Source organism: Aegilops tauschii, chromosome 3 (assembly GCF_002575655.3).
Source record: "Aegilops tauschii subsp. strangulata cultivar AL8/78 chromosome 3, Aet v6.0, whole genome shotgun sequence".
Classification (NCBI taxonomy): Eukaryota; Viridiplantae; Streptophyta; class Magnoliopsida; order Poales; family Poaceae; genus Aegilops; species Aegilops tauschii.
Window position 1 is genome coordinate 433,129,248 of NC_053037.3, and position 27,230 is coordinate 433,156,477.

Sequence of the window (27,230 nt, forward strand, 5' to 3'; positions counted from 1 at the left end):
TACGCGCGGGTACTGTACGGGCCGTCTTTCTAAATGAAAAACAGGTACACCGTACACACCATGCAGACGCAGTGCTGCAGTGACAAGCCATGCTGCTTCTGCTTTCACTTTTCAGCCAGCCAGCCTTCAAACAGCGTGCCCGGTCAAACCAAACCACCCGCGGGCGTGACAACCTTTCTTCTCCTCCTCCTCCTCGGTCTTTTTTTTGTCGTGCCGCCACACCCGGACGCGCGCGTATATAAGCGCAGACACGCGCGCGATCGCGGCACCACCAACAGCGGCAACAGCGGCATGCGTGCAAGCATAGCCTCGGCATTCAGAGCACCCAGAGGCCACCGGCGAGAACTTGGTCCTTGAGCCATGGACGAGTGGTTCTTCTCCGTCGACCGGGACGACGACGACGACCTGCTGAGCCTGATGGGCCTCCTCTCGCCCCCGCCCGCGGTGGTGCACCAGGGCAGCGCCTTCGCGCCGTACCAGCGGCGTAGTACGGCGACGTCATTGCTCGTGTCCCCGGGCCGGCGGCAGCGCGCGCGGGGCAGAGCCAACGCCCACCGGAGCATGCACGAGTACTTGAGGCGCATGAATGGCCTTGAGTCGTCTCCCCAGGGGACATCTTCGGGAGCACGAGCGGCGCCGCCGGCGAAGGAGCCGATCGAGCCGCAGGTGCCGCGCAGCTCGGCGTTCCGGCACATCACGCGGGAGCGGCTGCGGCGGGAGCGCCTCAGCCAGGGCTACGCCGACATCCGCGCCCTCCTGCCACCGGGACGGGCACCAAACGTACGTACATTGATTACAATCAATCGGTCGCTGAACTGCAGCTGCAACTGCAAGTGACACGAGCAATTCTCTTCTCCTCGTACGTACGCAGGGTGCCAAGAACTTTGTCCTCGCCGCGGCGGTCGACTACATCAGGGAGCTGGAGGGGAGGAAGGGCCGGCTTGGCGCGCGGCATGCAGAGCTGGTGAGATCGTCTGAATCAGACGGCGCGTCCGGCGGCGGCATGGTGGTCAAGGTGCGCGGCGAGGGCGGGTGTTCTTCTATGGTTGGCGCACTTGAGGCGGTGCTCCGGCGGCTCAAGGCCATGCAGGAGCTGCGGGTGACGGAGATCCGGTCGTGGTGCTGTGACGGCGCCATGTGCATGGACGTCGCGGTCGCGGTGGAGTCCACGGTAGGTGCGCGGGAAAACGTAATCCGACTTTAGTTCTTTCGACGAATTGCTCTCTATCACTACCCGAAAGCTACGTTAACGGACTAGTATAATATAGTCGCAGGTTGACTGCTTCTTCGGTCAGAATGAGTCAACGTGGTTTCATTCAGTATCATGCGAAATTAATTATACTCCGTGTATGTCGTGCGTGTAGGTATCTTCGTTCGAGGTGGACATGCGAATAACAAATGCCTTGATGGAGCTTGAGGAAATCAAATCCGGCCGCTTGCAGGATGCAGTGAAGCGTAGCTCCAACTTTAGTTGTCAAGTTGTAAGTGGTGAGCTCATGAGTTGATGTACTAGGAAATAGCATCACCCTTTAATTCACTACATGCTCCCTATGATGTGAAGACCTCTCACAAGCAATAGAGGTGTACAATTTAAGATTTTGCCCCACGATTTTAACTCGGTCATCGTCTCGGTGGGTCCCTTTGGTCACTGCATGAGATTTTATTCTGGTCATCAGACTACTATGTTAGTTGGGAGAACATGAGCATTCTCAGAGTTTAGCGACTCTCGGCCGTCGGATCGTTTACTTGATGCGTTCTGGACCGTTGGATTGAGCTCCCGGATCACCTGCGCCGTCGGATCGACCCGGAGCTACTACTACAATGAACAGTTACTTCCGTTTCGTGCCACCGCGCGTAATTCCAGCGCCCCCACAAGGGCATTTTCGTCATTTCGCACGTAGGCGTATAAAAGGCAGCCGCTCCCCGTGGAGATAACCTAGCCGCCGCCTCCTCGAGCACTCCCGCACTCGCGCCCGCTCCTCCCGCACGCGCGCCGCGCCCTCACCTCTCTCTCCCCTCCAAACCCTACCCCGCCGCCGCCGCTGCTCGCCCGGGCACCCATCCCCTGCCTCACGCCACCCATCTAGAGAGATGGGGGCCGCGGGCGAAGAGGCCGACGTGCCGTCGTCTCGTCTTCTGCCGCGCCCGCCTCCCTGCCCCGCCGTCGCCGCTGCTGCTCGCTCGGGCACCCATCCTCGGCCTCACACCACCCATCTAGAGAGATGGGGGCCACGGGTGATGAGGCCGGCGTCTCATCGTCCCGTCTTCTGCGAGGTCGAGGAGAGCCAATCCCACCTCGCCGCGCGCAGCCGACCGGGACGGGGCCGCGGGCGAGGGGGCTCAGCCTCGCCCCCCTCGATCTGGATGTCGCCGTCGCCGTGGTTTGCCCCCTTCGCCTCTTCTATCCAGCCGTGTAACTCGAGCCGGCAATATCCAGCAATGGCGCGGCGGTCAACTCTGCCTTCCCGAGCCCGACGAGAAGGGGTTGCGCGGCTGTCCCTCCCCATGCGGTGATGGAAAAAGGAGGTGCATTGAGGTGAGTCGCCGCTAGCCTCGACCCTTCTCATATTGCTGCTATCCCTTTCTATGTCACCAAGCTCATATTGCTGCTCTGGTTGACTTTTTCCTCTTCGGTGCTCAATAGGTGAAGCACAGACAGCTCCCATCCTAGCCGTATTTGGCCCTCTCAAGCAGGTGCACACACTCTTGTCCTCTTCCTGCTTTATTCCTCCTTCCAGTGTGCTGCTCCCAGAACTTCTCATTTTGTTTGTGCAGATTTTGTTTCTGTACGCCTCCAAGATGTTCGATGAAATTGCATGAAGCTGGTGTCTGGTGAGCGATCTGGCCTTGACCATAGAGCCTTTCTTTTCTTCTGCAGCTCATGCTTTATAGAAGTGTCTACATGCATTTTCTAACTTGCGTTTCACCTACTTTCTGCGAAATTCTCATGCATTGTCTCGATAGCGAGCTATTTAGCCAAATGAGGTATTCAACTGGACTACATATTTAGATTCTTAGATGAGCTAGACAGTGCCTGCATTGTCTAGACAACTACCTAGCAAAATGAGTTATTCGACTGAACAGTTCTGTTCGGATGATTGTCTTGGTGTTAGTAACCTACATATTCAGATTCCTGCATGAGCTTCAGAAATTCGAATATGTAGGTGCAGTCTCACACAAAGAAAGAGAAAAGACTCGGGGTCAACGACTCATGAATGGAAATAAAAACACGAGTGGGAATCATTTACTGTTTTCCCTAGCTTAGAGTATAATTATATGATCGCTTCACGGTTCTTTCCCTGAAGATGTTTGGTATATGCTCATCTTGTGCATTTTACCCTTTGGCTAATTGCCCCCTTTTTCTCCTTTTTCACTGTTCTCTTGTGATGAAAGAGCTTCTAATGATCTTGCAGTCAAGGGCAAAAAAAAACTCACAAAAATATGAGCCCTGTGACCATGATCCGCTTGCAGCAAATCTGGCTTATTCGCTCTCTATTGAGAATATTCCTTTTGGCATGTTGGTTATCCCTTTGCAATGAACTGCATTATTGAATCGAAAGGTAGCTATTTCATGGGAATGTAAAATTTCATATTTATTCACATGGTTGCGGATTATTATTCTTTATTGTGATTTAGAAAGTTTAATTTTAGTGACATGTGGTTGTAATGAGTTAGACAATAACCCGCATATGCTGTTAATCCGAAGTCATATTACACAGTTTCATCTTCGCTATTGTCGCGGCATCGTGTGACAGAAGTTACTCCAGCTGTATGTATGTACCATCCTTTTCCTACTCAAGTATCAAGTGGCTGATATGTTGCTCTCACCTACATCATCTTTTCTTGCAGGCACCTTTTCTTAGCTGCAATATTTCATTTGGATCTCACAGCAACATATATTTTCTACTTAATACTCTACAGGCATAATGTTACTGATTTGTTTCCAGTCTATCTGAATTTTGTATAGTTTTTATAGTGCCTATGCTCATGAGCTAATTCTGATATTTTTTGTAGAGCTTCCATATTATCATTAGGAAGAATAAGCCTGACAAGTATTGTCCACTGCTAATTGCATTAGCTTTGTCTCGGAAGTTCTCTGTAATGGTAAGCTATTAGCTATCGTAGGTGTTCTTTGATTAACGAAAACAGTGCCTTACTATTATCGATGTTTCCAGAGAAGCGTTTCCAATTGTCTGTCATCTCAATTGTATTTATGAGCAGATAAAATATCTAGTATAACACCTGCTGGTATGAACTACTTGGCTATATTTATGTAACTTATATGTTTATGTTTTGTACTATCTGATGCAAGTCAGTTGTCCTGAGCAAACATTGTGCCCTGCTTTTGGTACAAATTGTGCCTTTATGCTTTATAGTGAAATTGCGGTTTTCCTGGGCAACAACTACACTTTGTTTTTGATATATATTTAATCAGTATGCTTTATACATATTTATTCTATGTGGTTACTCTATACTAAACATATCTGTTGAACCGGAAGTTTTGTTGTACTGTCGAACCATGCCTCCTGCTAACCGATCATTACCTATTTGACCACATAGTTGGAACTGGCACCCCGCGCCAAGGCGCGCTCCTGATCTAGTTGCATGAGATTCGACCAGCCGGGGCGCTTGGCCTAACTGAACCGATCGGTTCTTCAAGTAATAAAGAAAGTCGGTTCCCTCGTATATGTGATGACTAGTCGGTTACTCCACAAATGCAAAACATATTGTTTTTTGCATCGAGAATTTGGCTCGGTTTCGGTTATAACCGATATTTTCTGGGAGGAACAAATCAAGAGTCAAATTTTGAGCCATAAACAATGGAGTAACCGACTCCTCAGAAACAATGGAGTAACTCCATTGTTTTTTGCACCGAGAATTTGGCTCGGTTTCGGTTCATTCGACGGTTGTATCGCTGCACCCTGCTCTATCTTTCTGTTGTGACTTCCCGTCCCAAACCTCTCAGCCGTCAGCGGCATAGAAAGCCGCAAGATGGTGCTATAACTTCTCTTCGAGTCTGCGCTCTTCCACGCCTATTGCATCAACGAGATTGGGTAGAGTGTGGAAATCATCCACTCCTCCGCGTTGGACATCAATTGTTTCAGCAAAGCCTTCAAGCTCGCCAGGTTCACCACCTTCCATTCACCGTCGACCCTTTGAACCAGTGTAACTCTGCCACGACAAATAAATGATCTCTTGGCCTTGTGGGTGATAATTTTGGTAGTGTAGGTACCATGACAGATGAGTTGAGGAACTTCCTACAGTCCAGTCTACCAAATATGAAGGAGGGGAAGAAGAACGTTCAGTTTCGACATCACGGAGCCCAAGGTTGGGTTCCACATCACTGAGGCCACCAGAATACGTTACGAGTCCAACCAGTATGTGTATTAAACTACTTCATGCCGTGTGACTGCATTTAGAGTAGTTCATCAACCATCCTTTGTTTTCCCCTTTGTTGTCGTCCTTCTTTTAGTTTCGGTTTGGGGTTAGGCCACGAGTAGAGGTCATGTCATCCTAACTCTTGAGATTCGATGTTTGGTCGGTGGTCTCTGGGCTATGTGTTTTCACTTTGATTTGATGGAATTTTGGGGTTATGCCTATTTGTGATGGTGCTCAGATGCTATGGTTCTTGCATTGGGGAGCGGTGTAGTCTATCTCTTTATTAGGGGCAATGTCTCACGATTTTGTCTATTGTTTTTGTTTCTCTATATTGGTCTGTTGGAGTCTTTTTGTTTCTTTCTACCTTTGTTGCCTAGGCCTTTGTTCTTGCGTATGTGGTTGGCTCGTGTTCTTCCAATATAAGGAACACTGAGGCAACCTTAGGACGATGTCTCGCTTAAAACATAGCAACACGAGAGCAATTACAAGAGAGATACTGGGAGCGACGACGAAGATATACCCTAGGTAGCCTAGCCTGTGGCCTGGGGCGTGAGGCCCAATTCTTGTGTTGATTGTAGCAATCACTGTAGCTAGCTACATTGCTACCGTGCTCCAAGGTGACCCGAGGTGGCATGAAGCCTGGCCCAATCCTGACAAGCCACTAGCTAGCAGTGTGGCAAAGCGCGCATCCGCTTCTAGTGGGAGATTAAAGTGCCACTGGGATCTCCGGAATTTTCAAACAACCAACTATTTCGGTTTTGAATTCAGCCAAATGGCTAGAATGTCCACTTGAATTTGACCGAGAAATCCAACCAAAACTTGACATAAGTTTGAACTGTACCAACTTAGGGCATTGATAACGGAACACTTTAGCTATATGTAAGTTGTTTGCTTTTCAAATTTAAATAAGTCGACTTCTTGATCATTGATTCTTTCGTTGATGCTAGGTGATTGCAAATGTATAGATGTAATTATTATACAATATGTGTGTAAATTATATTAGAGTGCGAAAATTATAATATTATATGTTTATTCTCTGCATATTACAAAATGTGCAATTTCAAAGCAAATTAGTGTGCAAGTCTTTTTAACAAAATCATTTTCTTTCTTTTTAAAGGGTAATACCGGTGTCACTAATTCATTAGAAGAATTCATTTTGAATATGGTTTTAGTTTTTATTTTAGCCCTCTGGGTCTGGGGCTGCCGGTTTGTCGTCGTCTCATGACGGCGGCGGCATGGTGGTCAATGTGCGGGGCGAGGGCGGGTGCCCTTCTATGGCTGGCGTGCTTCAGGCGGCGGTGCTCCGGCGGCTCAAGGCCATGCAGGAGCTGCGGGTGACGGCAATCCGGTCGTGCTCCTGTGACATCGTCATCTGCATGGACGTCAGGGTGGAGCCCACGGTGCGTGCGCTGGAAAAGGCAATTCGACTTGAATTCTTTCGAATTATGAATTGCTCAGTACTATCAGTGCCTCAGTACGGCCAACGACATTCACGAGTGCCCGAATTAGTCAACGGAGTACTGTATAATATAGTCGCAAGTTGACTGCTTCTTCAGTCAGCATAGTCAACATGGTTTGATTCAGTATCATGCGAAATTCAATTATACTACTACTACTTGCTAAACTCCGTTCATGTCGTGCGTGTAGGTATCTTCGTTTGAAGTGGACATGCGAATAACAAATGCCTTCCCCGCAAAATAAATAAATATATAAATAATGCCTTGGTGCAGCCCGAGGAAATCAAATCCGGCTGCTTGCACGGTCCAGCGAGACGTAAGTGAAAACTTACCTGTGAAGTTTTAAGTGGTGGTTAACTGATGAGTTGATCAATGTACAAAAAAAGGGAATCATATGGTCCAACGACGGTTATCTCAGTTTTGAATTCGGCCAAATGACTAGAATGCTGCCTTGAATTTGACTGAGAATTCCAACAAGCAAAACCTCACACAAGTTTGAATTGTCCGATTTAGCGAGTATTATGACGACTGAAACCAACATGATTATTCAACAGCCGCAAGCGCTCGCACACCCTACAAGCGCCTCATAGTCGACGGGAACGATTCCTCCCATTAAACGCGCATCGTCAAAAATCCTGAAATAAATTCAGGATAAATGCAAGCACTAGAAGTTGAACCCTGATGGACATGCGAATAACAAATGCCTTCCCCGCAAAATAAATAAATATATAAATAATGCCTTGGTGCAGCCCGGGGAAATCAAATCCGGCTGCTTGCACGGTCCAGCGAGACGTAAGTGAAAACTTACCTGTGAAGTTTTAAGTGGTGGTTAACTGATGAGTTGATCGATGTACACATGCGAATAACAAATGCCTTCCCCGCAAAATAAATAAATATATAAATAATGCCTTGGTGCAGCCCGGGGAAATCAAATCCGGCTGCTTGCACGGTCCAGCGAGACGTAAGTGAAAACTTACCTGTGAAGTTTTAAATGGTGGTTAACTGATGAGTTGATCGATGTACAAAAAAAAGGGAATCATATGGTCCAACGACGGTTATCTCAGTTTTGAATTCGGCCAAATGACTAGAATGCTGCCTTGAATTTGACTGAGAATTCCAACAAGCAAAACCTCACACAAGTTTGAATTGTCCCGATTTAGCGAGTATTATGACGACTGAAACCAACATGATTATTCAACAGCCGCAAGCGCTCGCACACCCTACAGGCGCCTCATAGTCGACGGGAACGATTCCTCCCATTAAACGCGCATCGTCAAAAATCCTGAAATAAATTCAGGATAAATGCAAGCACTAGAAGTTGAACCCTGATGGACATGCGAATAACAAATGCCTTCCCCGCAAAATAAATAAATATATAAATAATGCCTTGGTGCAGCCCGGGGAAATCAAATCCGGCTGCTTGCACGGTCCAGCGAGACGTAAGTGAAAACTTACCTGTGAAGTTTTAAGTGGTGGTTAACTGATGAGTTGATCGATGTACACATGCGAATAACAAATGCCTTCCCCGCAAAATAAATAAATATATAAATAATGCCTTGGTGCAGCCCGGGGAAATCAAATCCGGCTGCTTGCACGGTCCAGCGAGACGTAAGTGAAAACTTACCTGTGAAGTTTTAAGTGGTGGTTAACTGATGAGTTGATCGATGTACAAAAAAAAGGGAATCATATGGTCCAACGACGGTTATCTCAGTTTTGAATTCGGCCAAATGACTAGAATGCTGCCTTGAATTTGACTGAGAATTCCAACAAGCAAAACCTCACACAAGTTTGAATTGTCCCGATTTAGCGAGTATTATGACGACTGAAACCAACATGATTATTCAACAGCCGCAAGCGCTCGCACACCCTACAGGCGCCTCGTAGTCGACGGGAACGATTCCTCCCATTAAACGCGCATCGTCAAAAATCCTGAAATAAATTCAGGATAAATGCAAGCACTAGAAGTTGAACCCTGATGGGCTGAGGATACCACTGTCCACCTAACCATCCAACCACATGTTGGTTTCACGTGAAACCAACATGAATTAACAGAATTTAACCCAAATATTCAAGTTAAATCCATAAAACCATCACAATTATGTTGTCATTAGCAAAAACCACCACTTTAGATGTTGGTCACAAAATGCACGGAACACAACGTTGACTCTTTTACAAAATTCACCGAGCGCCGCTTCACCTCAAATTTGGCGTGGCATTTTACAAAATTTAGGTGTCTCTCAACGCACCAAAATCTACAGAAAACGATTTCCTCGAAAATGAATCAACCCGGCTGAAAGTAAAACCAACATGCATGTTGCGCATTTGATCCATCTCTTATTCCATAATAATTTGCCTCACAAGGGCCTGTATTAACCAACCTAATTACAAGTTTACAACTACAGCAGTTCATAAAGTTTACCAAAACAAAACTCTTGGAAAAAATATATATGATGACCAAACAGTACGTACGGAATGGCTGCGTGCACTGCATCGATTGGATGCAGAGACCAGAACCCAGAAATCTATCCTCCTATTCGAAAACTGACGAAACACTCTGGACAGACAGGAAAAATGCGGCCAGCAGCGCGCGTGGCTACGGGGACGGGAAGCAGGCCTCGCTCTTGAGGATCGCCGCCTTGAGCTCCCGCTGTATGGACGCCCTCTCCGGCGACGTCACCAGGTCCTCCCACACCGACCCGGCGCCGCCCGTGGGGTGGCCGTTCTGGTACAGCTCGTGGACGCAGTTGGCCTCCTCGTTGATGCCGCTCACCCGGTCCAGCAGCTGGATGTCCTCCACGTCCACCAGCAGCCTGCTGCCCCCGTCCTTCCACGCTATCAGCTGTCACATCCATGGATCAACGCATCACAACACAACACAGAGAAGACGTCCGTCGATCGGCGCAGAAGGAGAAAGATACCTTTGGGCCGCCGACGGCGTTGGTGCTGTAGAGCCTGGCGTTGTCGACGAGGTCGCAGTACCTCCGGAAGGCGGAGGCGAACCGCTTGTGGGACCTGAGCTGCGAGGTCACCCGCACCGCCCTCCCGCATATGATGGCTCGCCTGCGTGCATGTACATCACCGGCACCGCCGTACAAACGAATCGTGTCATTGTGCATGGGTACTTAGAAACTCTAGCCAACCGCACTTAGCCGATCTCCTAAACCGAATAATGAAGTAAAATTCATACTCGGCCTTCTAGTGGACTCTTGTATTTAGTCGGCCGCTCACAACTCCAGCAAAAATCTGCTCTCCACCGTAGCCTCGCCCATCCCACTCCCTCGCCACATCTATGTCGACGTCAGCCTTCCCTCCTCCGCCGGCCACCACCAGTCACTGTCGACGCTCCGTAGGCCCGCCGCGGTCCTCCGCCACCCGGATTTGAGCCTCCCTTGCCGTCGGCGGCATAGAAATCGGCTGATGCCGCCCGCGCTGCTGGATTTGATGCATTCGGCCGCTGGCGACGACGCCTTTGTCATAGATTGGCTGGTTACCAAACCGCACAGTCCCGACAAAGACTCGACGCCGCATGTAAGTATGGTCTCCTCCTCTAGCCGCTCGAATCTCACTCATCGGCGAACCGCCAGCAAAGACACCCCCAGCCGTTGGCCGGGCTCAGCACTGTCCCAACAACTCGTCGGCTCCCCATTGCCGGTCATCAAGTGCGACGACTATCCGTGGCAGGTGGTGCGCCGAGTTTCGACCATGCTGGAACATTCTGGATGGGTGTTCTTCAAGTGTAAAAGAGATGGGGTGAGTGCTTGTTTATCCGGTTGTTCATCGGATTACTTGCAATTATTACCTCATTGTTTGCCTAAAATTGTGGGTAGGATGGATGCAAGTTTTGGTATCGGAGACAAGATTACATCGTCTATTGATAGCGAGAAATTTGATAGATGTCCGTGCATCCTTACTAGAGTAGAGACTAGAGGCGACACAATGTCGAATTCGTCGGAACCGAAGAAGAAAGAAGTGTGCAAACTCGAGAAACCAATTGAGAGAATCAACAATGTTCAAAATGAAGACATGGAGAAAGTATTACTAATTCAACTAGTGAGAGCGGTTATGTAAGTTGGATTTCTATTAAAGTGTCTAATTGTGGTTCTCGTTTTTTTAGTTCAACTCTCTTAGCAAAAAATCGGTGTATTATGTACTCCGGTATATTAAAATATCATTTAATGAAATAAAGAAACATCAAAATTTGTTTGGGTGACCGAACATAAAATGCATTTGATCATTTTTTTACTCACTAAATTTAGAAGGTCAGCTAGATCCGGCAAAAAGTAGTGTGGAGTAAAAAGTTTTAATTGCGGAGTATTAAAAAAAGGATCGGCTAGAGTTGCTCTTAGTTGGTTACCTGATCCCTCTGATGACGGCGAGGTAGGCGTCGCAGATGACGCCGACGAGCTCGATGCGGTAGGGCTTCATTCTGCAGTTGGGCCCGACGCCCTCCTCCTCCTCCACGGCCTCCCAGTACTGCTCGGTGGTGGTCCCGTCGGCGGCCACCTTGTACCCGGCTCCCATGCGGTACCGCTGCTGGTGCACCTCCCGCGCCATGGCCACGGTCTGCAGCACGAACGGCTCCCACGACAGCGTGCCGTCCATGATCACGTCCCGCCCCTCGTTCAGCGCCGTCACCAGCACCGACGCCGCCGCGTCCGTCGACGACTGGTGCACCTGCACCATGCACGCACGCATATGTACCGCTGCAACGCGCAAGAAAACTACTAGTGCTCCATTGATTGATTACCAGCTCGGCGGTCTGCAGCATGTCGTTGTGGTGGCCGCGGGAGTTGATGGCCTGGTAGATGACGTCCGCCTCCTTGAACGCGTCGGCCTCCACCACCACCGCGTTCGCCGCCGCGCCAGACCAGAACATCCTGCAAGCACGCATTAACTCTCATTGATTCGAGCACAGCACAGACGGTGCTCACTGCATGCTCTTGCCGGCGACTCGATCGATCGACGAGACTCACTCCTTCATGATTTCTTTGATCACGGTGCTCTTGCCGGCGCCCATGCCGCCGCCCATCAGGAGCAGCACCGGGCTGCGGTCGCCTTGCGCCGCCGGGACCATCACCTCCGCGGGGGGGTAGCGCGGCCGGTTGTCGTGGTAGCTTATCCCGATCACCTTGAGCTCCTCCATCAGAGTCGAGAAGAGCCTCGTCACCTTGAGCTCTCTCGTCACCCTCTCGAACCTCATCTTCCTGGACGAACGTTGCCCAATCATCAAGAACCAAAAACCAGATTCCATCGAGAATCCATACGGCTAGCTTGTTCTCTTGCGCATTTTGTGCCGGCCGGATCAGTCAATCATTTCATATATGAAAAGTAGACAGTTGATTAATTACCTAGTGGCCTCAAACACCAAGCTCCTGAGCTTGCGTTTAGGTTGCTCTGCTGTCAGAACCTAATTAAGCAAGTGATGCAGATAAACATATTTTTACGAACAAAAGGTCAGTAGGTCAGTGTGCAAAAATTCTCCTCTCGTTTAATCCGCCCCCTTTGCCGTATAGTACCTGCGTGATCACGTGGGTTGCACACTTCCAGTGGAAGGAGAAGTAGCCGAGTATGCATCTGTCCAGCTCCTCGATCAGCTTCACGAGCAGGGCGTCCGGGTCCATGTTGTTGTGGAAGAAGGCGAGCAGATTCTGCTCGTAGCCCTCGCTCTTCTTCAGGTACTCGTAGGCCATTGTACAAAGGTGGGGGCACTGGTTCGGATCCTCGATCCCGATTTGATTAGCTGAAGAACAAATTCAGATAAATGCTGATGAATGAATGTTCAGCGAAATGATGCAGGGGAAACATGTTCAGCGATAATTGCTTGTGCTACTCGGAATAAATGAACAGTACATGCAGCAACGGTCAGCATAAAACAATGATGCAGGGGAAACATGTTCAGCGAAAACAGTAACATTGAAATACATGTACGAAAAGTTACGAGGAAAACAGGTCGATTAGCAGAAAAATTCAGTGTAACCCACGGAGAACATGCTGAAATGCAAGATTCGTCATTCGTGTATCAAATGAAATCCGAGGCATCATCAATTCCTCGTGATCGAATAAACTGTGTTTGTCTCCTGGTCGAACAAATGCAGAACTGGCCTGATCCGCCATGAAATCAGAACACACATGTAATTCGATTCATTCTGCAGAGTTGCCCATTCATTGAAGGCCTGAATTACTCCTAGCCCGAAGGAAATGGGCGACGAATGGGCTCGGCTTCGAGAACGCAAGCTACATTGACCTGGGGGGAGAAAAAAGGTAAAACCTATGGCCGCGAATCGTACCGACGTAGTGCGAGAACATCTCGACCTCGCGGTGAGCCACCAGCCGAGGCACCGCCGCCGCGACGTTATTCTTCATCTTCTACCCCGTCCGCGCCGGCTCCTCAGGCGGCCGCGGCGATCGAAGAGGACAATAACAATGCAGAGCACCTGCCCATGCCTATCGCCAAGAACTGCACCGCGTCGAACTCGATGAAGGGAGCTGGGGGAGATGCGATGAGATCCAAGGTGTGCGGAGGTGGAGACCAACGCATGCATGCGCCGGGCACGGCGTGGATGTAATAAGAGCGAAGGGTGGTCCCTGTTCAACGTCGTACCATCAAAAGTCTCTACATGCCACACCATGCTATTTAATTCTAGGATTTATAGACTACAAAACTTATAGGCCTATTTTTTTGCAAATTGTTTAACTTTAGAAAAAATGTTCATGTTTCTATGAAAAAAAAACCTGACTAAATACCTGGAGCAAATAGAGAAAACCAAAAGAAAAACAAATCGTTGGAAAACCAGAGGGGAGAGGTCGGTAAACGAAATCGGCTTCGCGGGCCGGCCCATGTGCGGTCGCCCTATGGGTTTGCTCGGCAGTTTGTAACACATACCGACAAAATAGCAGCATGTTAGCTCTTGGTCTAAATCGCCATGAAATGGAGTTCAAATTACAACCCGAGGAGGGGGTCGAGGGGGAGAGAGGTGAGCTACTTTTTGTCCAAGTATTTCCTAGTCGTTGCCTGCCGTCCGCCTCACGCGGGAGGGGATAGGAGGAGCTTTATACACGCACCGGGCCTGCAAGCCGAGCCGAGAGTCGGGGCTTGCGAATGGGTTTCCTGTTTGAAATGCCATTTTATTCCCGTTCATGATCTGACTGGTCAACGACAATCCCCTTCTTTAGAAACGACATGTCCCCAAGCCGGGGCCCTCAGAAATTTTTGCTGGATGGCTTCCATATCCTCCCAAGTGGTAAGATCATCGGAATCATCAAGCAAGCTCTGATACCAGATATTAGCGTCCAACTCGGCTTAGCTCACACTCTGCCCCACGTTGTGGACATTTATGCGCATACGGGGCACCATTCAGCAAAGAGCCCGCTCATCCCAAAAGCCCGAATTGAAAGGAGGAAGAAATCTCTCCCTTATAAGATGGTTGTGGCTTCTCCCGTAAGCAAGGTGGGACTAAACTCGAGTCAGCCTCACCGGCCTACAGCAGCCCTAACATCTCATCCCCCTAGGAAGCCTCTCAGGAAGACATGGCAATGTTGGCTCCGATACCAGATTGTTAGCTCTCTATCTAAACCGCCATGAAATGGAATTTAAATTGTTACAGTATATGTGGATTGCACTAGCCCTTTCCATCATTCGGACTTTTGATTGTGTTGGCTAGTGCATGAAACTTAACATAGTATCAGAGCTAAGGTTTTGAGTTCAAGACCTGGTTTACGCAATTTATCTAAAAATTGATGTTGCCCCCCTTTGTGTCCACGTATTGGTCTCTTGAGTCATACCTGAGTTTCACGCGTTGTCGCTCTCTTCCGGTTGCACGTGTTGACTTGTCTTCTCCGTCACACGTGAGAGAGGGTGTTACAGTATATGTGGATTGCCCTAGCCCTTTCCATCCGGACTTTTGGTTGCGTTGGCTAGTGCATGAAACTTAACACAAATCACAACTCGGGGAGAGGATCGAGGGGGAGAGAGGTGAGCTACTTTCTGTCCAAGTATTTCCTAGCCGTTGTCAGTCGTCCGCCTCGCACCGAAGGTGGTAGGAGGAGCTTTATACACGCACCGGGCCCAAGGCTAATTCCGGACCTGCAAGCCGAGCTGGAGTCGAGGCTTTCAAATGGGCCGCCTGTTTGAAATGTCATTTTCTTCCCTCTCATGATTTGGTTGGTCGCTGACACAACACTCGCTCACCATGCACTTTGGAGCCCCTGTCTCAACTAGTCCATCATGAAGGAATCAATATTTAACAAAAAAAACAACCACAATTGGGGCTTACGTCCCATAGAACTACCACTTTGTTGGGAGTGGGAAAACCAAAAACTTTTTTTCTAGTTTTGAGGCAAAAAACTATCAAGTGAAAGTGATGACCATTTTTATGATTTTAAACATGTTTATGACAGACATGGCCCACATGTCAGGGCGACTGATGGTCTGCAAGTGCACATGATTTTGTTGTAGCTTTTTTTGAAGTAAGAGTATCGATTGCACAAGGAGCACATGAATCAGCCTTTTGTCTCTTGTAGGGTTCAAATAGTAGTGCCTGCAAGTTAAAGGAAATCCAAAGCAATAGTAATATGGGTGAAAGTGGTGTAGCGAGCGGTGAAGTAAATTACTGAAATAAAATAAAGTAGCAAGAGACGTGAATTAAAGTTGTTGAAATCGATAGGACTAAGGCGTTCCCAAGGAGTCAGGATTCCTCACTAGTGTGTGTCTAATACCGGCGCCTAAGCACAATGTTAGTATGGTCCATAAAGGAGATCTTTCTGAGGTCGGACCCATGGGTTGCATAAAATAGAACGAACCTCTTGGGGTAGACTTAGGAGACTTAGTGGAAGTAGTTAACCGAACTCTCTTTCGCCACACTCGGGGGCTGCATCACGCAAAGTGGACCTCCCCGTAGTCAGCTAAGAGGATGCATTGAGGTTTCCCCCATAATGTCTGGACCCAGGGACTGTATCGTCATTTACCTACCTCCCCTGAGTAAACTACCTGGAGCAGCATCAACGTAATAAACCAGAAACATACTGGGAAACATATCTAAAACTAGCCTTTTGCTATCAAAGCCCGGGGTAGTATCAATGTTAAATATCTCATGATTAACTTTGAGGCTAAATCAAAATCGATCTCTCAAAGGCACCGCGCGGGGGTTGCATCACAGATTTAGCCGGCATCCCCGGTTGCCCTCTATTGTTTATTATTCGCACCGGAGTGAAGTAACTTCATAAGTTGTACTACTTATAAAAGTTTTTGCATTAACTATGCATGTGAAAGCCCACTTGGTGTTCGAGTGTTTAACAAAATGCAATCGCAAATTTGCCTTGTTTTCTCGACCTTACAGGTACTTCAGCCTCGTTGTATCCGAGCGCGAGGGCTCCAACCTCGCTGCTTCCGGGCTCGGGGGCTTCCCTTCGCCCAAACGGGCTCCACGCCGCATCCAGCCTCGGGGGCATCACTTTGCTGCTTGGCAGATAGAAGGCTCTGCCTCATCGCGACTACATTCAAGCAGCTACAACCATCACTAGACCCTCCACCTGACTCAACGAGTCGATCGAAGGCCCACCGGGTGCACTGTCGTGCCCCAGTGTCTACAGAAGACAAAGTAACCGCGACGCGTCACAGAAGCCACTGGGCTCGATCCCTCGAAAACTGACCATTTTAACGACAAAACAAGACAAGGAGGTCGGACGCCCTGCACACCGCGCGCGGTGGGCTCAGGTCTTCCCTTCGGATGTGGTACTTTGTAATCCACACCCCCTCTCTCTCCTTCCTCTCTCGCGGCACTTCGATTTGGTCTAGTGACGGAGGCCTCGTACCTTGTTCTACTCTTCTATCAATGAAAAATACGTAAGATTTGTGAATTCATGAAAAAAAATAAAAATTGACACAAATGCAATAAACACATATGTAAATGTGTGAAAATTTAGCACACCTTTAACTGAGCTTAGTGTGGTATAAGGATTTTTTTTTCTATTTTGGGTCTTCGGTCCTTGGCGCAGCGATAAGTTGTTGCCTTGTGACCATGAGGTCATACCGAAAAAGGCTTTCGCCCCGCTTTATAAATAAAGCAAACCACCACAGCCACAAGGGCTTGTTGACCATGAGGTCATAAGTTCATGTCCTGAAAACAGCCACAAGGGCTTGTTGAGCATGAGGTCATAAGTTCATGTCCTGAAAACAACCTCTTACAGAAATGCAGGAAAAGACTATACAAAAGAACCAAAGTGATCGGATATTTCCTCAGAACCTGCGCAATCAGAAGCTACATGCACTGAGCTGCCCTTTCTTTATCCTAGGTCTTCGATTCTGAATAAATCCAGTCACTGCCACTCGAAAGGCACGCACAGTAGAACAACCACCCGATCCAACACACGAGACCACTTGAAAAAAAGGGATCATTAATATGCTTGGTGAAGATGGAGGATGTGCCGGCTTGGAACTATGAATCGTCCCGGTACTTCTCTGTCCGAAGTGCGTACAAGCTGGAGGAAAGGGTTTTCAAATACACAGGGACTGACTGTCTCCTGATCCTCCTCGCCAGAATCAAACTGAAGTTGCGTGGCTTGGTCCTCTTGTCTTCCGACGCGCTTGGTTCCTACGAAATGATGTGGTCCACGACCAAGGAAAACACTACATTATGGATTCTGTTAGATTCCTGTAAAACTACATTATGGCTTTTGCAGGTGAGTGTCTCACTCTTGATGAGAAGGGAAAGAAGCCGGTTGATGCTATTGCTCCCCTGAAGTGCGAAATGTCAGTGTTGAACAAATCCGGACCAGGTCAAGTTGAAAAGTCTAGATGGACTAAACCAACTGATGGATGGTTGAAAGTTAACACAGATGCCGCGTTTGTGGCCAATACAGGTGAAGCTGTGGGGATCCTCTCCCCAGTGATTCCTAAAAAAAAAAAAAAAAAAAACAGGTGAAGCTAGTGTTGGATACATTATAGGAGATAACATGGGAAGATTTGTCAGAGCTCCCTGCCTGTGCTAGTGTTGAGGAGGCTGAAGCTTGTGCATGGCCATTGGGCTGAGGACTGCTCTTGATATGGGTAATGAAAAGATCATAGCTGAATCTGATCGTGCTGCTGTTATGTCAAACATTATGGCTCCTGTGATCCTTTAGCAGCATAGAGCATTACATGGTGATTAGGGAGAATATTGTTATCTTTAAGCATGCGCCTAACATAGCAATGACATTTTTGAGCAGTTGAAATTCCTAGTGGCAAAACTGAGTAGTGAGATACAACCAGTGGCATAAATGATAAAAACCCTTAATATAATTGCAATCTTTCCCTAAAAATATGCTGGGTGATCAACTCACCACTCACAGGATCCGAACCGAGTGTTTAGTACATACAATTAATATGCCTCACGAAATGAATCCCGCAAGCAACGAACATCCATCTTATTCTAAGTATAGTCAACAGTTGTACATTGTGTACTATTCTGGCAGCAGCCTCCTATTTACAGATAGGATTCTCACACAATAGCCAATCCCATCGTAAAATAGAATCGTGTATTAGTACAACCTCAATCTCTCAATATACCAAGGATGGTGGATCTATCATCACTACACCAAGCCTCGTGAGAATAGCAGTGTCAGCACAAAACTTAACCAGACAAGCCAACACCAACAGTCATGCTTGCATCGCCGGCGTTTCCGGATGAAAGGCGGTAAAGACCGAAATCTTTCATGTTTTGGGTACTGCCATCAGGTGTTGTCGGGCTGACCTGTTCCATTTCCGAAATGAAGTAGCTCTCTTTCTCTTAGCTTCTTGCTAAGTTCTTCTTTCGACGGTAGTTTCCAGCCACCCTTCATGGCAGCAGACCACCACGCCTTGAGCTCATCCTAGAAAATACAACAAAATTCTGTCATCTACATAGATTGCTCGTGCTGACTGACAGGACCAAAACCATTGAAACGAGATTACATATCTCCCTTTGCAATCACATGGACAAGACAACCAAGCATTTCTATTAATCTGTTCACTGCCGTGAACCAACTACAAACTGATTTTATAAAGCTTGACTTGATATTTTTAATGAGGTTATTATGCTGTGCAGTGACGGCCATACAACTTAAACTTCGGTCAGCAAGAGAAATCAAAACATGACATTGTTCTACTTCACAACATTGATAAGATTACTGCCTTTTATACATTACCTCATGGAACCCATGGTTGGATACAAAGCGAGAATCTACTTGGCAAGTTGAATTCCTGATCGTTACAGAGAGGCGATTTCTATCCAGTGCTCCTGTAAGAGAAGTTCATATTACATTGTTACTTCACGCCCTTTTTTAGGTTCATTAAAGCAATTGAAGAAAAAAAGAATCAATCTACAACCTGAGCATTTTATGTAACCAATCACCAAGTTAGACATTATTTTTCGAATATCAGGGAGGAGAAACAAAGTAGACATAATTATGTAGTCATTTACCATTTATCCGAGCGACATGGTATCCTGTGCCACCCAATGCTTCCTCCCATTTACCGAAACGTAGACGCAAGAAAAAGCCATCCAAGGTAGTGTGCATTATTGGTGACGCCAACCATCTGTCAAGGATCACCAATGTAAATAAAGAAACAAACATCAACTCTTCAGTTCCCAGTATCTTCCTCAATTTAAGCACAACTTCACAATCAACAATACTGAGAGATATCCTTCTGTACATCAATATGATGAACGGGCACTCTAGAACCCACTGATAGAGTATACGAACTAGTATCAAATTAGAGTCAACATAGTAAACTTTAAGCAGAAAATATATGAATAATATTAAGAGATGTATGGTAATAGTACTTTAGCATATACTCCCTCCGTCCCAAAATTCTTGTCTTACATTTGTCTAAATACGGATGTATCAAGTCACGTTTTAGTATTAGATACATCCGTATCTAGACATGTATCTAGACAAATCTAAGACAAGAATTTTGGGACGGAGGGAGTACAAAGTAGGCACAGTTTGTCGTACAGGACATATATAGTATAGGATGTTTGTACAAGGAACCATTTAATATGTGCTCCTTACCTAAAATGAGTTCTCCCAGTAATCTCTATGGTAAAGTCAAATCTATGAACTTCCATGTTCCAGAAATAAAAACGAGCACCAAACCCACAGAAAGCTATAAGCTATATAATTGTCCAATGGAATCTCCATTAACATGTGCCCTTTTTTTTCATACCCGCAAAAAAAAACATGTGCCCTTTTCTTATGTAGAGAAAACACTATGGCATCCCTGAATGCAATCATGCACCATAGATAGAAGGCAGAAAGAGAAAATGTTGAAAGGAATTCAAAGGTGATCGCAAAAATCCAGTAGGGTACCTTATGATGTCTGATCGAGACAAACGAAGCCTCTGCAAGGCTCCAAAAACAACACTTGATTGATCAATGTCACTTGTAATAATATTATAGGGTACAATTTGCTTGTTATGTGGCAGACTCTCCATGGAATTTGAACCCACTTCCTTTATTTGTACTCCTCTTCTATCAACATATTCAGCAGATGTGTTTGCTTCTAAATTATCATGAGGAGCTACAGCCTTTCCAGTCATGCTCCCTCCACATTGCTGATGTTCACCTCTTGCCAACATGTTTCCTCTTAATTCCTCATCACTGAGAGGATATAATTGTTCCTTTCCTTTGTCACCAGACCACAAAACTAGCCTTCCACCACCACTCGAAGATTTTTGAGTTCCTTGTCCTGTCTCTAGTCCATCATGGCTGCTGTAATTAATAAAAAAGGGACTCTTTCTGTGATTATGGTCTTTAGATATTCCACTGGAGATAGCCAACCTAATTGCAGAGGTCTTCGCATGTCTAAGCGCATCCAATCTCTTTGCAAGAATGGAAGCCATTGTTTCAGACTGCTTATGTTCCTCTGGAGGAATCACCGGGCATTTGCTACTTGTTGTCTCATTGTCACTTCCTGTGCTAGTGAAGTATTGTGAACTGTTGAATTCCTTCTCCACATTAACATTCTGTTGAGATGAAGGATACAGCTTATCACCTGCACCCTTTGGATTGACAGCACAAAAATCACTATTTACATTGCACGGAGTTGCATCCATCAATTTCATTGATTTTTTTGGTAAAAGCCGACTTACCCACAAGCTTTCTGTGATTCCACCTTTATTTCCCATTGCAGCATTCAAAGGGCTCGCATGGCACTCATTTTGTTTTTCTTCAAGAGTTTTAGAACATGACTTACTGGAGTTAGGCATCTTCAAGTTTCTTCCGGCTCTCAAAGGGAAAACTCCACTTTGATCTCTAAAATTCCATTTACCACCAGGTGACTCCATTTGAAGGCTGTCAGCAGCTAAAGTCCCAACAGCCACATCAAGAGTTTCTCTGCCTGTGCTAATTTCCTTGTCAAGCATAGAATTGCTACCATTCAAATCCAGTGATAGCCTGTCGGCTTCACGCTCGGTGGGATTGATTTCTGATTGATGAGGGGTATCTCTTGAAGTTATCATAACGTTATGACTATAAAGAGATTGAAAAAGAGAATTGAAGCCAACAGACTGCAGACGATTGCTACTGTTATTTTCTAGTGGCAGAGAATGTCCTGCAAGTTCATGTCCAGTAGTCTCTGACAACTTCTGATTGGTAGTTTTATCAAACACGGTTGATCCATTAGTCAGAGAAGACATCCAGTTAAAGAAAGAGCTGCCATTTCTGTTCAACAATCCTGAGCAATAACTTTCATTGTATTCCCTTCTATATCTTTTATTCCGAGAAGACATCTCCGCTGTTGAGTATTGAGCATACTCTCGCTTTGGAGCTTTCATCCTAGGACAACTCTCCATACTCTCATTGCTATCATCACCCTCTTTTGTGTTGCTAACATAATTGCTCTGGTCGTGCATTGCCTTTTCTTTGCCCTTCTCAAGCTTTGCAGGATTAACATCTGGTGTTGACTCATATCTTGCAACAGAATTAACACCGGATGCCGAATCACATTTTGAAACAGGGTTAACACCGGAGGCTGACTGCAATTTGGCAAGAATAGGCCCATCCTTATGGTGCTCCTGCATAACCTGGTCTTGGTGATCACCATTACAGTTTTCCTGCATAACCTGATCTTCCTGATTACCATTACAGTTGTCCTGCATAACCAGATCTTGGTGCTTATCACTTTGGTTATCTAGAAAACCTGCCAACTTGCCTGGGACCTTTTTTGTATTACTGAAACTCCCAAAGGATGAAGGTGGCTGTGCATTCACTGCATTGTTTGGCAAAACATAGTCCCTCTGACTAATTGCTTTTACTAATCGAGCTCGCCAGGTATTATCTGCCCAAGATCTCTCATTATGGACAGCGGTTGCACAGTAGACCTGTTTTTCCGAAATACTTTGCAGGCTGCCTTTTTTTGAAGCCGGACCTGTAAAATGTCGTGCTAAAATTTTAACTTTAAGAACAAAAGATATAAGTGTGTTTTTAATTAACTGTACTAAAAATGATATATTACTGTGTGAAGCATCGTTGGAGCATCTTGTGGGGCAAATATCCGCTTCCTCTTTATTCAACTTATCTGCACAGCAGCTGTCAGACAATTCTTCCCCCTCACTCATCTCACTGATCCCTCCAGAGCATTCTACAAGAATTTAATCATTAAATAAGGTAAGATAATCACCCGTCCCAAGAACAGGATGATAAATATGGAAAATTCTTTGGGTTTGTTTTTCATTTGGATTATGACAATTCATAAGTGCCGACTACCCGGCTATTAGAGACATGGTAGACGAAATAAAGTGCGAAAAGCTAAGAACATATGATTACTAACAAATCTCGCTAACAAATTAGGGAATAATCATGTTTGAGAGATTTGAATAAATAAATAAATTCTGCCGGTTATGTTTGTACAGTTTGGACTCTTCTGGCAAGCTAAGCAGTTGTTGCTAAATGCAGATCTCTAAGCCAAAGCCAAGCGTCAACGTGTCTAAACCACTCGAACTCACCAAATTAGATTGGTGTATTTTAAACTTACTTGAATCTTGTTCCTGTGATCTTATAGAAGTAGATTGTTGCGCATCAAGGTTTCGTGTTCTATTTGGACTAGCCGCGGATACTCTCACTGAACTGTCACTTGGAGTTCGAGGTTGCGACGGCATTTCTCCTGCATCCCTTAGGGTGGCATCTACGTTATCACCACTCTTGCCGCCGCCGCCGCCGCCGCTCTGCTGAGGCGAAGATATCACTATGTTCAAAGTATCCGCATTCCAGCGAAGAGAGGCTTTTCTTGTGCTTAGGCTGGACGCTGCGATTTTAATGCTGAGACCATCATCCGGAGACCACACCAGCTCAGAGAGAGGGCTCATGCCGGATATTTCGATTGCATTTACACCTGCACCTGAATGTCCACCAGATGCCTTTCAGCAGACTATAAGGTAAGAGGATGTTTGAAAGAAGTAGAACAACTCTAGATGCAGAAACAAACTATGCTATAGCTCATGAACTAGAAACAAACTTACAGCTGTAAAAAAAAACTATCTTCCTGTCTTTCTCTTTTTTTCCAAAATAATAAATAGATTTCGTCCCAAATAATTTTAAAAAAATAGTTTTTTTTGCAAATACTCCCTCCCTTATTTGCCTGTTCGCCTTGGGTATTGGCTAGAAAGCCAAATGAATGGATCATGACGCAAGGCAACACAATACATGAAAAAGTACAGCCCAACACCGACTTGTGTGATGCTACTAATGTCGTTCTTATAGAAAATCAAAAGGCTTAACGCCGGAAGCGGAATAATAATATAAACAAGAGAAAAGCGAGCATAAATAAACAAAACAAGTAAGTACAGGAGAGTGATCGCTGATGCAACAGCCGACCTCTGGGAGCGGCGAGGCAGTACCATCTCGTGTCACAGCATTGCTCCCCACGGCCACGGTCGGTCCTCGGAAAAGAGCACGCCACCACCACGCAGAGGTAGGTGGGAGTGGAAGAGGAGGAGGGATTTATCGGCGGTCGGCGGCGGCGAATGGAGGCCAGGGCACCTATCTATCCGGTCAGCGGCGCCGGCGGCTATGGCGTCCTAGCTAGCCTGGCTCTGGTTGGAGAATTTGGGAGCGGTCTAGGAGGGCAGCATCGCCATCGCCGCGGTGGGGAGTGGGGGTGGAGATGCTTTGTTTGTGCTGTGCGCGCCGCATGCGGCGGTGGAGCGCCGGAACGCGAGGCGGAGGCCGCGCCACGTAGAGGGCGCCTGCGACACACGACTGCCTGGGCTTCGTCCATCGGTCCCCCCACCCGCGTTACGGCTGCGGGTTTATTATTACGGGAAAGAAATCGCGGGGACGAAGACGATGGTGGCGATCCGACGGCTGCGCGTCGTCGAGCCGGCGGATGTGGCGTGTGCCGGGGCGGGATTCGTGATCGGGGCTGCCCGTGTCGTGGTAGGGCAGCATCGCCTGTAGCTGTAGGTGACGGGGATGGAGATAAGCGGGAGATTAACACGGGTTGTTGAGTGAACTACGGAGTAGTTATGGACTCGCGAGGATAGGATAAGGGGAATCTCAGTGAGTGTAAAAAGAGGGTGGGATCGGGAATCGCCGTGCGCGTGGAAAGAGAGTGGGATCTCAGAATCTTCCCCACCCAGAATTTTCGGTCCGTGTGTCCAGAGCTGCTTTGCTATGATGATGATTCGTTGGAACGAAAAAGCTACTAGTATGTTTTTTTTAGGTGAAGCTACTAGTATGTTTGTGCGTGTCCTTTTTATTGGAAAATTTATAAATAAAGCCTTATAAGAATGTAAAGTAGGAAAAAAAATACTCTTCCAAAATAAATGTCGTGTGCACGACACTTATTTTAAAACGGAGTAGTAGAAAACTGCAACGTCATGTCCACAAGGACTAGTGAGAGCAACTAATTAACGAGCACTTCTTCGGAAGCCTCGCAACGATCAGCGCCACTTGACGCGCTCTCAGCCATTCGGCACGTGTCGAGCTCTGGGCGCTCCCTCCGGATTTTTTTTTCCACACGCGTTTTCGGCTTTTTAAACGGGTTTTTTCGACATTTCGGTTTTCTACCGGTCTTCCTTATCTTTTGGGTCAAAAAAATTCAAAAAAAAAATTTGCGTAAAAAAACGCGTTTTTTTTCTTTCACGAGAGTCACGGTTTTGCTTCCGCGAAAGGCACGGTTGTGCTTTCACGAGTCACGGCCGTGCCTTTCGGAAACAAAAAAAATGTGTTCTCTGTTTTTTTCCTTCTGCGAGAGGCACGGCTTTGCTTCCGCGAGAGGCACGGTTGTGCTTTCGCGAGAGTCACGGCCGTGCCTTTCAGAAAAGGAAAAAAAAACGCGTTTTCTGTTTTTTTTTCTTCCGCGAGAGGCACGGTTTTGTTTCCGCGAGAGGCACGGTTGTGCTTTCATGAGAGTCACGGCCGTGCCTCTCGGAAACGAAAAATAAACGCGTTTTCTATATTTTTTGCTTCCGCGAGAGGCACGGTTGTGCTTTCACGAGAGTCACGGCCGTGCCACTCCGAAACGAAAAAAACACGTTTTCTGTTTATTTTTCCTTCCATGAGAGGCACGGTTGTGCTTTTGCGAGAGGCCCGGGCGCGCCTCTTTCGGAAAAGGAAAAAATCCGTGCTCCCGGGTCGGTATTTTCGTCCGGTTTTTTCGTAAAAAAAAAGTTCATTAAAACTTATCAACATGGGATCTAGCTTTGAAGATCTCGACGCGAAGAATCCCAACGGTGAAAACGGTTCAAGATTTGGACACACGGTTTAAGAGATAAAACGTTTTGAATAAACAGATCTGCGAAAAAAGGGAAAAGTCTCAGATTGCGACAAGTGGCGCACATGCAGCGCGCCACTTGTCGCAACTTGGGGAGGTGGGAGTGATCTTTGTAACTAGTACTCCTCAACTAGTGATTTCGCTATGTAGTACTTTGGTTTATTTGATTGCATAGAAAATCCTAAATATTCCATGATGCCCTTTTGAAATACTAGCAAAACGGCCTGTGCGTTACAATGGGAGAAAATAAATAAATCATAATCTTCAATAGCCATGACCACATTCTGTTGCATCACCGAGATACGCTGTCACTCTCATTTTTGTGAAATCATGAACAATGTTTGAAAATCATGAACATTTTCTTAAACTCGTGAGCATTTTTCAAATTTGTGAACATTTTTTTAAATCATGAAAAAATTGGAATTCATGAACATTTATACTATTTGCAAACATTTTTTTAGAATTATGAACATTTTTCTAAACATTTTCTCGAATAGGCAAACATTTTTTGGAAACTGATGGAACAAATTTTGAAATTCACGAATATTCTTTGAAGCATGATCATTTTTTGAATCTGCAAACATTTTTTGAATCAATAAAATATTTTGTAAGTCAAGAACTGTTTTTAAAAGTTTAGGATATTAAAATTATGTTCAATTTCATTAACATTTTTAATACACAAACTTTAAAAAAAATGATGAACTTTTTTATTTCTCGAACATTTTTTCTCAAAATTGCGAATAGTTTTTGAATATGCAAACATTTTTTAAAAAATAGCGAAAAATTTATGAATCCACAAAAAATTATGAATTATTAAAAAAAATCACATTTTTTAAAATTTTCAGAACTTTTTTTAAGTCACAAATTATTTAAAGTAGAAAAAACGAAGATAGAAAAGGAAAACAAAAAACAACCCAACATGGGTCGGCCCAAATTGGCGTGTTGTATCTTCTTCGAGCGTGCGGAGCGTAGTATAGATGGTTCCTACTACATGGGCTGGCCCAGCCGGGAATTCCCCTGTGTGAAATGTTTATTATCACTTATATGTGGCATTAGTGGGTAATATTTTGCAACTTTAAGGGCAATTTCATTGACGTACCGCCAAAAGCAATAGCCCATTTATTATTAGGTAATAGATATAGGAAAACAAAACATACTAGTATTCAAAACATGCCGTCAGGCTAGGCCCCACGATGACGAGTCCGGGTGGGCGAAGCCACTACATGCCCGTACTAAGCAGGTGACGACCTCAGGCAATTGCATCCCAAACCTGAAATGTCGGGCCATACTTCAATTGGGTAGGCACAATAGTACGAAGAGAGCGTTGAAACTTGAAACTAATGGCCCCCACACACACGCTTTTCAGTGCATGATCGAGTGGTATGCCATTGGCCGGAATGACGTTGGGAAATCAAAACCGGCTGACTCAACCAGAGCATCTACGAAAGTCGTTGTTAGGAGTGTGCTCGACGCTCGCCCGGACAAATCCTAGCAAAAGGGAACCAACCAAGCTGATCAGGCTATCCAGGGGAAGAGCGCGATCATAGAGCATGTGCAAGCCACACGCACACATAACACGCTCTCGGTCTCCAAAGAGTGGTCAAGTGTTCCAAAAAAAACCTGGCCGGTCAGGCTCCACAGCGAGGAGAAGCCAGGTAGGCGAGGCC

At 46.3% G+C, this 27,230-nt stretch overlaps 3 protein-coding genes and 1 long non-coding RNA gene across 13 annotated transcripts; 2 read left to right on the forward strand and 2 right to left on the reverse strand.

The window, feature by feature from the left end:
- Positions 1 to 360: 360 nt before the first annotated feature.
- On the forward strand, positions 361 to 1,505 carry LOC109756125 (transcription factor BHLH148). Its single transcript, XM_020314988.2, has 3 exons — positions 361 to 780; positions 872 to 1,171; positions 1,365 to 1,505. The coding sequence occupies exons 1-3, from the start codon at positions 361 to 363 to the stop codon at positions 1,503 to 1,505; spliced, it is 861 nt and encodes a 286-aa protein (XP_020170577.2).
- A 450-nt stretch (positions 1,506 to 1,955) lies between these two features.
- On the forward strand, positions 1,956 to 7,003 carry LOC120962007 (uncharacterized). The gene is made up of 4 exons (XR_006672330.1): positions 1,956 to 2,536; positions 2,645 to 2,694; positions 2,776 to 5,126; positions 5,230 to 7,003. It is a non-coding gene; the product is annotated as an uncharacterized lncRNA (long non-coding RNA).
- Positions 7,004 to 9,429: 2,426 nt separating this feature from the next.
- On the reverse strand, positions 9,430 to 13,145 carry LOC109756128 (calmodulin calcium-dependent NAD kinase-like). Its single transcript, XM_020314996.2, has 8 exons — positions 13,124 to 13,145; positions 12,353 to 12,576; positions 12,185 to 12,243; positions 11,810 to 12,040; positions 11,584 to 11,713; positions 11,191 to 11,510; positions 9,755 to 9,896; positions 9,430 to 9,675 (listed from the first exon to the last, which is right to left on the reverse strand). Exons 1-8 carry the CDS (start codon positions 13,140 to 13,142, stop codon positions 9,430 to 9,432), a joined length of 1,371 nt encoding a protein of 456 aa, XP_020170585.2. The 5' UTR covers positions 13,143 to 13,145.
- A 5,063-nt stretch (positions 13,146 to 18,208) lies between these two features.
- Positions 18,209 to 24,264, reverse strand: LOC109756127 (uncharacterized). 10 transcript variants are annotated; one of them, XM_073510760.1, is made up of 8 exons: positions 23,687 to 24,074; positions 22,825 to 23,187; positions 22,306 to 22,431; positions 20,942 to 22,218; positions 20,160 to 20,851; positions 19,271 to 19,386; positions 18,996 to 19,087; positions 18,209 to 18,680 (listed from the first exon to the last, which is right to left on the reverse strand). In XM_073510760.1, exons 2-8 carry the CDS (start codon positions 23,153 to 23,155, stop codon positions 18,543 to 18,545), a joined length of 2,772 nt encoding a protein of 923 aa, XP_073366861.1. In that variant the 5' UTR covers positions 23,156 to 23,187; positions 23,687 to 24,074; the 3' UTR covers positions 18,209 to 18,542. The 10 variants fall into 10 exon arrangements, with proteins under 10 accessions (XP_073366861.1, XP_073366860.1, XP_040260211.1 ...); XM_073510759.1 differs by having other exon boundaries at positions 23,664 to 24,064; XM_040404277.3 differs by having other exon boundaries at positions 22,825 to 23,206; positions 23,687 to 23,906.
- Positions 24,265 to 27,230: the final 2,966 nt, after the last annotated feature.